The sequence below is a fragment of the Thermobia domestica genome, chromosome 13 (genome assembly GCF_964235325.1).
Source record: "Thermobia domestica chromosome 13, izTheDome1.hap1.1, whole genome shotgun sequence".
NCBI lineage: Eukaryota > Metazoa > Arthropoda > Insecta > Zygentoma > Lepismatidae > Thermobia > Thermobia domestica.
The window spans coordinates 170,253,210-170,269,267 of NC_137466.1; the positions used below are offsets into that span (position 1 = coordinate 170,253,210).

At 32.8% G+C, this 16,058-nt stretch overlaps 1 protein-coding gene across 2 annotated transcripts in view; it reads left to right on the forward strand.

Annotated features, from left to right (window-relative positions):
- The first annotated feature begins 3,398 nt into the window (after positions 1-3,398).
- LOC145668743 (lysozyme 2-like) overlaps positions 3,399-16,058 on the forward strand; it is a 94,941-nt gene continuing 82,281 nt past the window's right edge. For both annotated transcript variants that reach the window (XM_081736874.1, XM_081736873.1), the window contains exon 1: positions 3,399-3,555. In XM_081736874.1, the coding sequence (XP_081593000.1) occupies positions 3,498-3,555 (58 nt within the window). In that variant the 5' untranslated portion in view covers positions 3,399-3,497. The remainder of the gene's footprint in view (positions 3,556-16,058) is intronic.

Consider the following 16,058-nt stretch of genomic DNA (forward strand, 5'->3'; position numbering starts at 1 on the left):
TCGTTTTGTGAGTCGGAAAACTTTCATCATTCTGAAGCAAAAAGTAAAACAACTTTTGTGAATAGGAAAGTTTTATTGCTCTGTAGAAACAAGTGAAAGGAATTTTCATGGATCGGAATATTTTCATTACGATGTAGAAACAAGTGGAGAAACTTTCCATAAGCCGGACAATTTTGGATATTGTGTATAGTGGAAAATTTTCCACTATACTTAACTGCACATTGAGCTATAAAATTCAATGCCTGTAGAGGAAAGTTAGACAGCAACAAATTATAATTTTCCAATTAGGTTTCGGGAAACGGAAAATTTTCTAATATTTCAAGTTGGGAAGTAAAACGTTTACAGTCTCTCTCTCTCTCTCTCTCTCTCTCTCTGTGTGTGTGTGTGTGTGTAAAGTGCAGGGAACATACATCGGGTTCGTAAAGAACAAATATCCCATTCCAATATTTAAAATGTAACAAGAAATCGAAAAGAAATCTTTGTGAATTTATCAATTATTTCAAAAACTAGGGATGCGCACGAGACAAGATTTGAGACTGTCTCGACTCGAAAATGTGCTGGAAAAGTGATGTCTCGACTTGAAAAATATATATTTTTCTATTGGAAGAGCTGTGTGTCGGCTCGAATTTTGTCAGGAAAATTCTGTCTCGACTCGACTCGAACACATCCCTATCAAAAACAGAAAATTCCACTATTTCTTCACATATAGACCTGCCTATGTAATGAAATAACTACATAAAAGTTCCTTATGAAGATTATTTTTGTAACAGAAAATAAAGAAATGCTTTGATTTTATTGTGTTTAACACTCGTAAATTATAATTTCAATATTGGAATTTCGTATAATCAACATCTTAGAGCAGATATTTTTTATTGTAAAACTACCATTATTATGTATTAGAAATAATGACGATTCGATAGAGCGAGTATATATATATATATATATATATATATATATATATATATATATATATATATATATATAAAGATATGTATTTTATTTTGTAAATTAAAATTTAATTACTTGTTGCTTTTAGAACGCAGCTCTAACAGTGAAGCTTTTTGCAAGAAAATGTATTATTTTATTGCAAGAAAACCTACACAAATCAGCTTCCTTATTAGTTATATTTCACTTTCTCTTCTGAATGAATATATGAATAAATAAATGTTTATTTCCAGAAAAGGGTCAGTATTTGCTTTCATGAGTTACTTAAACTCGAATTTTGGGTAATCAAAAATTTACAGTAGGCATTTTATATTATATCTACTCATTTATAAATGTTGCAGTATGTAAATCTATAAAAGTAGTAAAGCTATGAGAAAACCGTCTTATGCGTATTAAACTGACGAAATCTAATATTGTAAGATCAAAGGTGGATTCTGAGGGAAGAACGTATTGAAGTTTTTGAAACATTCTTGAAATGAAGAATCGATATATTTTCACTTCATGAAAATTTTAAAGACAATATTTATTACCAATAAATTTTACGGCTAAACAACGATGTAGGAATAAGTGGAGTATGTTTTTATGAATCGGAAAATATTCATGACTTTTAATAAAGTGAAATTTTAAATAATACAATGGGATATTTGTACTCTACGAACTCGATGTATGTTCCTTGCACTTTACACACACACACACACACACAGATAGAGAGAGTTGAATTGAGTTGATTTTGAGTTTAACGTCCCTTTCAGCAGCGAGGCTATATGAAACCGGTTTCGGTTTTCTTCAAAACCGTTTCGGTTTTCACCGAAACCGGTTATCGGTTTTCTCCAAAACAGGTTCGGTTTTTCACCGAATTCGATTTCGGTTTTCTTCAAAACCGGTTCCGTTTTTTTTTCAAAATTTGTTCTATTTCTGACCAGAATAGTGTTTCGTTGTTCTCCGGAAACCGAATCCGTTTCCACAGAAATAGTTTTATGTGTTTTTCAAAAGTTTTCACCGGAACCAGTTTTGGTGAAAACCGAAACCGGTTTCGGTGAAAAACCAAACAGGTTTTGGAGAAAACCAAAGTGTCGTTTTTTTGGTTTTCGATTTGTCGGGTTTCGTTTTTTCTAGAAACCGGTTTCCGATTTTTATAAAAACCAGTTTTGTCCATCCCTACTATCAACCCATTAATCAAAGTTCATAGCTACATGAGTGATAATGACTTTATTTGTAAGCTGAAATGATCAGAAACCGCTCGAAATCAATAAAAGTACCCACAGGAAGCTATATTTATACAGTTATGCACATCCATGCAGACCTCTATGTTGCAATTGACCATCCATCACAACAGAATAAAATTTTGGTATGTTCGATATGTAAATTATTGTCATATGATACGACAATTAAGAGACACACGAATTTACTCTTCACTCTGGAACCTGGTAATGCACTATTATTACTTCCACTTTAAAAAAGAAAATATATTCGATTAAATTGTACACAGTTCGAAATAGCCTGCATAAAACAAACACAAATTTACAAGTAAGATAAGTTAGAAACAGATTTTCTAAAACTTCTGAATATCATTTCTGAAACTTCTGAACTGCACGTATGGCTGTCTTCTCGGAGAAAATGTCACAGATTTTTACAAGGGAAAAACGTTTTTTTTTTCCTTGTATATGTAATATACATGGGAAGAATGTAATATATGGAAGCTTCTCAGTTGCGGCAAGTGACCTGCCACTATTGACAGATCACTTATGATCATGATGATGATGATATGGGGTAATACGAAGCCATCCCGCGTGGCCTTGCGCGGAGGGGGGTCCAAGAAATATACGTTAGTAGCTTGAAGATGCTCCTCCTCATTGTTACCTCCTCAGATGTAGGTCATGTTTTAAACAGCATTGAAATTTAATAAAATTAATTTTTAATTATCATATGCTAATATTAACTCGGTGAGAAAAAGTAAAAGTGGATATAAAGTATTAATAATAATAAAAATCTGGACGAATTTTGGAATATAGAAAATAAATAACTTTATAATAGTTTCGAAAGAAATATTCTGTTATTATACAGAGAAGGCCCCAATCCATCACAGACGCTGGACACAGGCTTAATGTTCAGTAAGCAACGCCGAATAGTTCTGTGCAATATACTTTTTAATTGAAGCATCAATACATTTAAGATACATAGATTTAACTTTACTATGTTAATAATATTATTACTTCCATGTGCCAAAAGATAGGAAGGAATCCAAATTGCATTTCTTTGTGCAGAGCTTACAGTACTATTAAGATGATTGTAGCTTTAATCTGTTAAGCGTTTAATTAAGAAATGCAATGCGGTGGAAATTCAAATAACAGAGAATGAAGTATAAGTTGAGAAGAGAGCACAGGAGAGATTTGAAAGCGTGGATTGCACAGAATCACAAGGCCATCCCGTTGGGAGCTGCACTTCCAATGCTTCGGATGTCTCCGCCTTCCTTCTCCCCGCTTCTATGAGAAGATATATTAGTGTTTGAGAAGTTGTGGCGCTGCCAGTCAAGTTCTTAACACGCTGCCAGCATGCAGAGTACAGTGGTGCTGTGTTTTGTTTGTGCCTTTGCATTTTACATCGTGCTGGGTAAGTAAATATCTTATAATATTTTTTTTAAATGATTCTTCAGTAACAAACTACTGCCTAAAAAAAAGTAGTTCCAGTAACTTTGATCATATTTCTGTACTAATATTCAAGAATGTACAGTCAAGTTAAAAAACAGCCACTCGTCTTGCTTAGAAGACTTATGGGGAATTATATAAACAAAATGTGTACACTTTTTTTCATTATTATATTTTTAATGCTGCAAATTATAAAATACCATGTTCATATGATTGCGATTCTAAAGGCTTTTAAAGATAGGTACTCGGGATTATTAGAAAGCATGACTATATGATAAATCTAAGTTTTTGAATAATAATAATAATAATAATAATAATAATAATAATAATAATAATAATAATAATAATAATAATAATAATAATAATAATAATAATAATAACATTTTTAACTTATGCGACTATACATGCAAATAAGGTACTTCGTGCAGATGTAAATAAGGGACATTTGAAATAAAATTTTTAGTTTTACGTCCTACGGTTATGCCCTTTAGGATAAAGGAAACATGTGATTATAGAAGAATAAATTTAAGAGAAAACGCGGGAAGAAACAGATGGAGGCATGTATATGACGTTGTCCACTAAAAACTGTCACTTGTCCTAGGATCGAACTAAAGACCTGTAGCACCAGAAGTGAGCGCTCCAGCCCTGAGCCACCGTACACCCAGGTAATTTGAGGGAAAAATGGATGATCGTCACTATTTTAAAACAAGACATTTTAACATAAATTTAAGAAAATTATATGTAAACTACTGCTGAAAGTTTGTAAGTGATCGAAAGCTTAGTACACTTGGCTTCGGCCCGTGGTTCGATCCTTATTGAGCGTTTCACAAGATTTCAACATTAACGCAGTATATTCAAACTTTTGTAGAGTTACTTGAATTAAGACGTACAGAACTCCAAAAGCAATTGCAATGGAAATCAATATGCTAACTGCACATCAATCAATTAGAAACTGAAAAGCTTTCATTGCTCACTTACCACTTTGGGAGTTACTTTAGCTGATAATCAATACAGAAAAATATATTAAAACGCTTCCCAAGTAGAGTAATATATTTGACAAGTGCACAACAATTCTTTCTTTATTCAAACAAGGTATAGAAACCTTTGGATATCATAGGCTAAGAGTCATACTTGATAAATAAGAGTGGGAAAATAAGCGCGACTAAACGATAGAACGAGGTGAGGTATGTCCATAAATTTATAAAGCTTTAAAAGAAATTTTGTGATAAAGACTTAAACATACAATATACAGCAGAGAACTGATTCCTTGATTAATGAGCAATTGCAGATTCCATATAATTACTTAAAAATATATATAAATTTTGGTATTGACTTGAATTCATGAAATTGGAATTAACCAAGAAAGTATTGCAACACACTTTCCTTTAGATAAATACAAATATACTGTATCTTCCAAATTATATCAAAATTGATTTATTGATCATTAAGTTGTTCAAATAGAGCTAATTTATGATAAGTAAAGCTTCATAGTGGATAAGTGATTAGCATGAATTTCGCCTGTTTATGTAGTAACGATCAACCTCGGTGAGAGCATATAGTGTCGGATCTAATGTTAAAGTGTAAAATTAAATATTTTAAGATTTACGTCCCACCCGTTAGGCTAAAGGAAACGAATAATTTATGAGAGTGAAAGAATTTATGTAATAATAATGTGGAAGGAAGCGGAGGGTGTTGTCCACTACAAACTTGCATGCTCTTGAATCGAACTAAGAATACCCCACACTCTACTAATAAGACCCCTTATGTTAAATTGTAAATACGAGTTTCATACATAGCATCTGTATCAACAAAAGATCTTCAAACAAACAAACATTATAATTATGGATTAATTTTAATTAACTTTTACTGTAATTGATTTTATTTATTTCTAAAATTATTTTTATCTACTTCAATTCTATTTAAAAGAAAAAGAAACTTTTCAGGTTTCATTCTTTGTCTCTTGCCTGAATATTTCTAAACTTATATATCTTATACTGAAGAATACGATACGAAAGAAAATTCGAGTCATCGTACATACTTAGAAATACCTGATAAACTAGAATTGACACAGAGGATCGAATCCAGAATTTTAAAATCAGTCAAATTATATACATTATATGTAGTATTTAAAATTATTTAGTTTTACCATAATATTAGTACGAATGAAACTAAGTTGGGTATCGTTTCCAAACGAGACCAAATTTGAGATATAGAACTACAATTTGATGAGCATATGTATTCTTGAGTTCTAGATTGGCGGGAAATCAAACCTTGTGTTTTCAGGTTGATGAGCTGATATTTTATATCAAAACTATTACAAGCAAGTTGAAGTCTATGGTTCTATTCCCAGAGATTTAACAAGTTCTACATCGTTCCATACATATCACTATGGTACAAAATATAAAAAAAAAATAATAATAAAAAAAAGAGTAATACGTGACACTAGACGTTTAAAACAGAAAAATACTCATTAGAAAATAATACATAGTAATAGATTTTATCCATAAAAAGTATTACCAGCAAATTTTTATCAGAAATTGGTCTCGTTATTTAGGGAGTAAATAACAAACACAAACAGAAACATAAATGCGACCGTGCATCTAGGAGCAGAACATCGCCCTGAAAAGAAGGAAGAGTGAATGTTTTTCTCTGCTAGTTCTGTTGTTTGACCAGTTTGAGAAGTTGTTTGTTTTCATTTAACATTGCGGTAAGATAGTACTTAACTCATAATAGTTGCAAAACAACGCTTATGGATACCACGGTTCTGCTAACAAAGATTTTTAAACTATATGTACATTAACCCTACGTACACTAAGGTGACTTAAAAATTGTCGACACTTTTATTAGGATGAGAATTTTTATGGATATTTCTTTCGTATCATGTCATAATTCAGGGTTTGTGTCAAAAATAATATAATTTGTTTTCTCTGTCATTCAATACTTTTAATTTCTAGAAAATAACCTAAAATTTTAAAAAAAGTTTTCGTGGTGGACATAAAGTTCTCACCCTTGGTGTAACGTGTTGCCATAATGTGCATGAGGTTATTTTCAATTAAAGTTGTAGATTTTGACACTAGGCATCGCTACGAGTACAGCTGACGCAAAGCGTCGTACACGGAAGTAGTGTTTACCATTATGTTTGCCCTAGCCGTTCATATCCTGAATCGAGCCCGCAACCAGAGGGGGGGCTGCCCCCCTAAACTTTTCGTGGCACCTCCAGTCCTTAATACAAAATGGTATTGTTAATACAGAAAATACAATTTACTTATTTGTAAGAGAATCTTTAATGACTTGCCCCCCCCGAACATATTCATCGCCCCCAAACCTAGGGATGCGCACGAGACAAGATTTGAGATTGTCTCGTCTCGAAAATATGCTGTAAAAGTGGTGTCTCGACTCGAAAAATATATATTTTTCTATTGGAAGAGCTGCGTCTCGAATCGAATTTTGTCTGGAAAATTCTGTCTCGACTCGAGTCGAGCGCATCCCTACCCAAACCTCTGAGGCTGGTTGCGGGCCTGTCCTCAATATATCGGGCCTATGCATTTTATATGTATTAGTATTAATGGCACAATAGTTAAATATAAAACAGATGTGGTAATGTAAGATACCGTACCATAGGAAGACGTATGTACCAATGGAAGTTATACAGGTGGAAGCTTCATAAGCATATTAGAACCGTATTTATTCTATTAATAATTTAAAACTAAATATTGAAAACATAAATTAAACTTTCCTATGTCCCATAAAGATTCTATCAGTACAACTACATTGACGTATCTGCAGTTTAGATTCAACTATTGTGTCACTGTTTCCTTAATAAAAAAAAAAAAAAAAAAAAAAAAAAACCTTAGTCCCGAGATATATAATTGAAGTCTATTATGACCCATAGAAGTTCTTAATCCATAGCAACTCCTGCCTGAAAGATTACTATTGTACACTTCATTTGTCTCAAAGATGTCACTCGGCGTTAGTGGAAAATGGTTCTAAACCTAATTCCTATCACGACCCCCATTTTATCACATCCTCTTGCCAGCAACCCCTTATAATCTCTAGTTTGTAATAAGCTTGTGTGGAACTTTTAATATATCTATTGCGGAGATTTCACAATATCCATCTATTTCTATAATAGTAAAATCCATTTCTTCTATAGTGGATACAGTAATTTCCCTAAAAGCGAATGGATTAAAACCAAATTTGGTCAGTTCATTTATCTTACAAATATCGAATCCGATGCGTCATACTGCTTCAAAATGGAGGCTTTTTGAAAATTTTAAAACTTCATAACTCCCTTAATTTTGGGTCAATATGATAAAAGAAAAATAAAGTGATTTCTAATTTTGGTTTTAAAAAACTTGAACAGTTTTTTTTTAAAAAAAGTTGTTGATTATTTTAATTTTCGAGAAGCCGCCAGTTTGAGTTACCTTTTATTGTTCAATGTCACCAAAAACTGTTAAAAGCAAGTTGTTTCATTTAAAATTTAGGAAACAAATAAAATCCCACGCCAAAAATCTACCTTCATTGTGTCTAGCTTGCTGGAAAAAAAGACTATTCGCTCACACATATATGTATCTCAATATATTCCAATTTTAGTTGTACAGTGAAACCTGTCTATGTTGGCCACCATCGGTTCCATCGAAAAGTGGCCAACTTAGACAGGTGGCCAACTTACAGAAAATAAATGTGATTTGTGTATTTTTAGAGTAGGATTTCTAGTATTACTTGATTGTAAAATTTTAATAAGCAGTGGCACGACAGCTACTTATAAATAATGTATATAGAGTAATCATAAAAATACACAGTACTAGAAAATATTACTATAGTATGTTTAATATATTTGCATACTTTTCACTTCCTGAAAACTAGTCTGGTACATTGGATTACTCGGATTGAAAACACAATAACACAAACAACCATGAAATAGAAGCGTATGTACGCAGTTTATTGAAATTAATATTGTAGCACACTGAGTTATTCAGATTGAAAACAAGAAAACCTAAGTTATAAATAGAGAAATTCATATACAATTTATATTACTTTTTTTCAGTTGTTACTGAATGGTGATTCATTCTAGACGTATTTGTTTTATTCTTTTTGGCAGATATGCACATTCTAATATTGTAGTTAACTACCTCTTGTTAATGAGCTAGAAGTTTTTCCCTTGGAGCAAAAGATGTTTTGAGAAAATCTTGAGGGAATTGATATCTCAAAAACTCCGCTATCTTTTGACAAGCCGACAGGTGCCAATAGTTGACAATTGAGATGGTTAGTTTTAACCTTAAGAATTTTTCGTAATTACTAAAGCTCCTCATTGATGAGAGGAGTTGATATAGCTAATGGTTTTACTAAAACAGACAGGGTAAACAAATACGTACAACCATTTAATGAATTCATGTACGTGCTTTTCTTATTCACACCTTCCTTCACCACCCCTTTATGAGGGTAGCGTTCTGACCATTGACCTCCAAGAACAAATCATGCGAATCTATGCTTCTTTGTGTTCAGTCACAAATACAGAACATCTGCCTCTCATATGGGAATACGAAAGAGTTAAGAAAAATAACAAAACAGTATTTTGCGTGGCCAAGATACGCAGGTAAACTTATTATTATCATCATAGGGTAAACATTGCTTCAGTGTGGCCAACTTCCAAGATAGACAGGTGGCCAACTTATAGAGTAGTAAGTAACGAATGTCTTATGGGAAAATGCAGGTTCAAGACGAACTAGGCCAAGATAAGCAGGTGGCCAAGTTGACAGGTTTCACTGTATTTCAATATACAATTCTCGTTAGTTTCATATCGTACCTCTTTCATTTAAATTTATTTTTAAACAACTCAGCACTTGTGGAAAACGTTTAGTAGACCTAATTTTTTGTTGTTCTTAACAGTATGTATAAAAATGAAAATATACCTATCAGAACAAACTTCAAAATAATATTTAAAAATATTTTCCACCATTAGATTCTAATTATATTTATTTCTTCCGCTCATTTTCGCGGCTTCCATGAAACCCCCTTGCGACCCGATGTTGAGAAACCCTGCCCTATAGTATATATGCATCTACAGTTCATTGAATTAAAGAGAAAATCGATCTTGATCTTCTTTGCTTATTAGCTACATTTTGGATTATTTCGCAAAATATCAAATGCACATAACTTACGTCCCTTCACTTTCGAGCCATAACGGAAGAGAAGAGAGAACGATGGTCGTAAAAATAAATCTTTAAAAAAAAATGGTTGTAAATTTCAACGATTCACATGTTTCATGGCTCCTGCATACCAGGGGCAGATCCAGGATGGACTTCAGGGGGGGCGGTAGAACGTAATACTGCTACTTAGAGCTCCTTTTAAGAGCTCTCGGGTGGGTTTTAATTACATATAAAATAAGAAAGTTTCCTCTTCTGGGGGGGATCGCCCCGATCCCCCCTGGATCCGCCCCGGAAATGTCATTTTTGACTACTGATGGTCTGTTCATCCTTTGTCTCGATGTATTTACATCAGGGGTAAAAGTGAAGGGGAACGCGGAGGGACGCTGTCCTTCCACGTCCAAAAAATATGTAAGGCGTCCCCCCAGGTTCCTAAAAAAATTCAGTGGTCAAAGATAGACAGGAGGACGTCATGACGTCATGCCGCTACTAGGGATGCGCACGAGACAAGATTTGAGACTGTCTCGACTCGAAAATGTGCTATAAAAGTGATGTCTCGACTCGAAAAATATATATTTTTCTATTGGAAGAGCTGTGTCTCGACTCGAATTTTGTCAGGAAAATTCTGTCTCGACTCGACTCGAACGCATCCCTAGCCGCTACCTATCGTCCAATATCTTTTCACATCCACTTTTACCCCTGATTTACTTTCTCCTATAAGCCATACTATAGAACGTATCTTCACCAAATTTTAAACTTCAGATTTTCATTAGATTACTCAGAGAGATTTTTTAAAATTTTCTTCCTATTCTCAAAATTAAAGATGTTTTACTGGTGAATAAAAATATAATTTTCGAACGATTGCTTTATTCTTCACAATATTTCATTATAGAACCTAAGTAGCCTCTCTGGGGAAAAAATCAGAAAAGGAGTTTACTTTCCGGATGAGTTCATTTTGGACGATTTCCTCAAAATCAACTCACGTTTTTTTTTTTTTTTTTTTTTTTTTTTTTTTTTTTTTTTTTTTTACATAAATAAATGTCTTACTGAAAGCACCACCATGTTTTCATTTTATTGCACATGAAAATATCCGAAAGGGGGTAGTTTACTTTTGGTGGCGAGCTTATACGGGCTTTTTCAAAAAACTGTTCATGAGATTTTGTTGTCATAAATAAACATTTCATTAATAACATTATGTATTATATTACAATATATCTTGAGGCGAGTTTTCTTTGGATGAACTTTCCCGACTACACCTCCTCAGTGTAAGAAATTAGAGTGACAACGTTTAGTGGTGCATATGGTGGATATAGATAAAGTTTTGACTCTCAAGTGGGAATTAAATGCCAAAAAGGTGAAAGTTCTAACATTCGGATGCTCAGAAACTACACGTCATATGAGTATATTTTGCCATGTTAAATGATTTCTAGTTAAGAATTCATTAGGTGACGTCATCATTGTTGAACCAGTCACATGTAAAGCCGCTAATTTCTCTCTATTAACGTACACAAGGGCGTGCTGGGAATAAACTGAGGAAATGATGTAAGTGTGAGTGAGATGACCATATGATCTCATACTCCTTAGAACTAACATAAGCCATAGACATCAGTATATTTATGAATCATTTTTTTTTTTTACATACGTACTCTTTCTTTTTTTTTTCCTTAAGAGGGAGCAAGAGTGGGTATAGAGTTTCTATTTAACATGGGCCATAAACACTTTTCATTATACAGGGTGTTACAGAAATTTGTTGTTACAATATTTTGGGAATAGAAAAATCTTTTGAGCTTTACGTCCCATGGTTATGCCGGTTAGGCTAAAGGAGACGGTGATGATGAGTGATGAATGAAATGGTGGAATGAAGAAAGTGGGAGGAAATGGGAGAACCCCGAGAAAAACTCACGCACACGGTGTTAGTCCACCACAAAGTTCACTTGGCGGGGGCTGGGATCGAACCCGGGACCCTAAGCACCAGAGGTGAACGCTCTACCACTGAGCTACCGTGACCCTTTTTTAGGGGGGGTAGATTCCTCATGCCAAAATAAGAAAAAAAATCATACGGACCTGTGGTTGGACGTGCATAGTTTTGTAGTTATACGGTGCCGAAAATTTGAAAAAATGAACTTTAAAGGTCCATAGTTCCACTACAATAGGACCGATCGTAGGCGGGTCAAGTTATCACTGAGGAACTAGTATGTAAATTATAAAAATATCCATCTTTCAGAACCTCCGGTACTTGCACAATCATTTTTAGAGAGCTTGTTTGGGAGTACTTGATCACTCTCCACCTACCTCTCTAAAAATTGGTGTGTAAGTACTGAAGCATTCTTGACCATGGATATTTGGACAGTTAACACATCAGTTTCTCAATGATGTCTTGACCCGACTATAATAGGTTTCATAGTAGTGGAGCTATGAACTTTTAATGTTCATTTGTTTCACGTTTTCGGCACCCTATAACTCCGAAACTATCCATTTTTGAGCATAGGTCCATATGAACTTTTTTTCTAATTTTGGTGTGAGAAATCTGTTTCCAAAATATTATGACACATTTTCCTAACACTCTGTATATCTCAGGGTCTATATGAAGCTTTTGGAATAAATGGCACAAGAGATCAATGTAAACGATAGATACATTAATGTAGTTGTATTGATAAAAGGGCTCATGGTCATATTAAAATTGTAATTTATTATTGGAAATTATCAATGTAAAAAAACCGTTAAATACCCATCCTATTGCTTCACATTACCAACATCCATCACCACTTTTATTTTGCACTCTAACATTATTATTTATTAAGTGTACCAACATTCTATCGAAGAGACTGTGAGAGAAAACCTGTGAAAATCTCAGCCAGAATGGGTGACCAATTCATTCACTTCTAATCCAGAATTTCATAATTGTGAAGGGAGTATGCCTCTTTCTCTTAACTTCCTTGGTACTAGAGTATTTATAAAGAACCGGAGATTTTTTTTTAATGTGAAAAATATCCTTCCCATTTTCTATGTGCTATTATAGCTTATGAAAAATATATAAATAGATAGATTGATTGGGGTTTAACATCTCTTCCCAATACCGAGACTATATAAGATGGGGTCTCTATTGCTTAAAATGGGCCAAAAATGACCCTTTCACCGTTTTTTTTTTTCGAAATTGATAACAGTCTACTGCAGACAAGTTGTATGTAGATGTATATACCGGTAGTAAACGTGCAAAATTTGGGTGGAATAGAACGTCTTGAGGTTTCAGTAGGCGCCCGTGCAAAACAAGGCATTTTTGACGCTTTGAAAGATGTTATGAGAAATATTATACGCTTGTTTCCTCGATAACCTTGGTCTAAGATGACGTTGACTGTTGCTTTGTTAGTTGACCTTTCTGAGGTTAAACCTATGTATTCTTTCAGTAAAATATTTCTACTTGATGCCCTTGATGAACAATCGCTATAGATAGCACTAAAACCTTAGCACATACTCATACGCTTTTGATTTTGAAAGTTCATACTTTGCATTGGACAAGATATGACCAGGGGCGGCTATAGGATTTTAATTTTGGGAATTCCCGCTCCCTTGCTTACGGATACATTATACACATTTGATTGCTCAATGACAGTAGGAAATTACTGTTACAGTAGTGGTTGATGCTATTTGTTAAATAATTACCTATCATTAATATAAATAGTGAAAAATATATCTACTCATTATTATATCTTTTACCGTTTATATATTTTTCAAAATTTTTGGGTAGGCCCATGCCTACCCGGCCTACCCGCTAAAACCGCCACTGGATATTGCATAAATAAGCTTATATGACTCCCAAAGAGTGATACTTAATTGAAACGTTTAATATGGTCATTTTGTGTTTGAATATATATTTTTATTCGATGCTCCCAAATGAGTAAGATTTATGTTCGTGTGGTAACAATTGATTTAACCCATAGGTTCTGTGATATACTTCCTTTCAGGTGGTTTCTGTCCATCAAAGTGTAGTGAAATTGTGATAAGCGAATGAAGACAAATCGTATAAAAATTAATGACCAATTCTGTTGATAAAGCTAAACTATTCCTTTTCTAACACATTAATGTTGGTAAGAAGCAGACTAGGTGATTATAGAGGACTCTCTATCAAAAAGAGAAAGAATAAACATTAAGGTTCTAATTACAACGACAAAACCTGAAATATTTCCTACATTGTTGGAAGAAGAATATATACTGTTAATATTTTCTACGTCAACAGAAAGGCGATTGTAAATATTCAAAATAGCATTTGTAGTGATGAAACAAGTGTTTCTCGATAGATAAAACAAATTAACAGCAGATAAAATTACGATAAATTCATTTTATAAAAAGGTAATTTGGCTCCAAAACCAGTTTTTTTTCACGTTATTAAGATAATGACTATTTTTTCCACAATGTGTAATTTAGACAAAGTGTAAGATACGGTAAACTTAACAACACTTTAATGGCCTTTCAGCAAATTTAATTAAAAAGGTAAATTACTTAAAATAAACAAAGTAACCAACCAAAAAAAATCATCTTCCCTTCAATCTACAAATTACATCGCAAGCAGAGCAACTCAAAACAAACAAAAATGAAAAACAATTATCAGAACTTCAGAGTAAAGATAGCAGAGTCTGATTTCCAGTAATATTTTACAATTTAGAATGTGTGTGTATTAAATTCAACTTGTAAATTTACGCTCTTGAGCCACATCTCTAAAATGATATGTTTAGATTCCTAATATTATGTTTTGGCATTCATTCAATTTAAAAATAATCAACAGTTTTGCTCCAATTTGTAAGTTATGTAATATAATGTTTGCATTTAAATTCTTATTCCTTTTACTTTCACTACCTAGGTAGTACTTGAGCTATGACAAACCAAACAACTTCAAACTGTAATTTTTTGAATTGTTCATGGTTACAAACACTTTGGTTTAATATTTGCAATTATATGTCATAATGTTCACTACAAACTCAGGATATGGGTGAAAAAGACAATCTACACTTCTCAAGAAATGGAACACCTACATTAGATAGAGAAGTATAGTAATTTGCTATTAGGAGTAATACATATGAGATATTTACTCTATTTTCATATTCTCTATACCACGAAAACTTTAAGCTAGTACATTCAATTTCATATTATTCAAATCAATACCTTATATGCACTAAACAATTAATACAATATTATGCACAGCGAATTTACTAAAACCTTACCAAACCATTTCCTACTAGTCGTTTCTGTTAACATTAAAGCTTCAACATTTTAATAGAAAGTAAAGAAATAGTATTGTAACGAAATAAACATTTCACTATGTATTAGTGAATAAATAATCAAACACATATGTATTTAAAATTTAAACTACGTTTTCTGACTTCAAAAATAGCACTTTTTTTTTGTCTAAAATTAATGATAGTTTGTAAACAAGATGTAGATATACGGATGTGAAATGTATGCAGTGAAGAGCAAATTCATACACACAAATAACTAACTATTCTATCAGGTCTTGTTTCCATATTGTCAGAGTAACTACAACAACACACTGATCAAGTTATGTGACAACATACATAAAACACGTGACAATATACATAAAATACACAATCACGTAATAGTTTCAAGAGAATTGGAAGTCTGATGAAGATACAGTTATTGTGTTAAAACTGTTACATGATTGTGTTTTATGTGTACTATTACATAGCCTTGCTCAGTATGTTGTTGTGTTTAGTTTAACAAATACGTAAATAGAACATGCAAACATTAAACAACTATTTAAGAAAATAGGCATTCATACATATATCTCCATATATAACGAATGTAATGCCCGATTATTTTGGGGCAGCAGTATCTCTGTAGCTGCAGTGTTCTGGTTACGAAAATCACTTCCACCCCTTCATCTATTTACAACATCATTTGCTTTGCTTGATAATGAGAATCTGCAAAATATATAGATACAATAATCCAACATCTAACAATAATTTTGCCTTGTCTTATGCATTCGTACAAAAGGAAATAGTTAAACGATATCCTATTTCTGTGAATAGTACTCAAATTTTGTGGAAAAGAAACGGTTAATTTAAGTAAATTAACAGTAAAATAAAAGTAAAGTAAAAGGAGGAGGAAAATAAGGATATATTTCAGAAGCCGTTTCTCTAGATATTGAAGAGAGACTGTCAATAGTACTGTCACTCTATACTACTACTACTACTACTACTACTACTTCTACTACTACTACTACTACTACTACTACTACTACTACTACTACTACTACTACTAATAATAATAATAATAATAATAATAATAATAATAATAATAATAATAATAA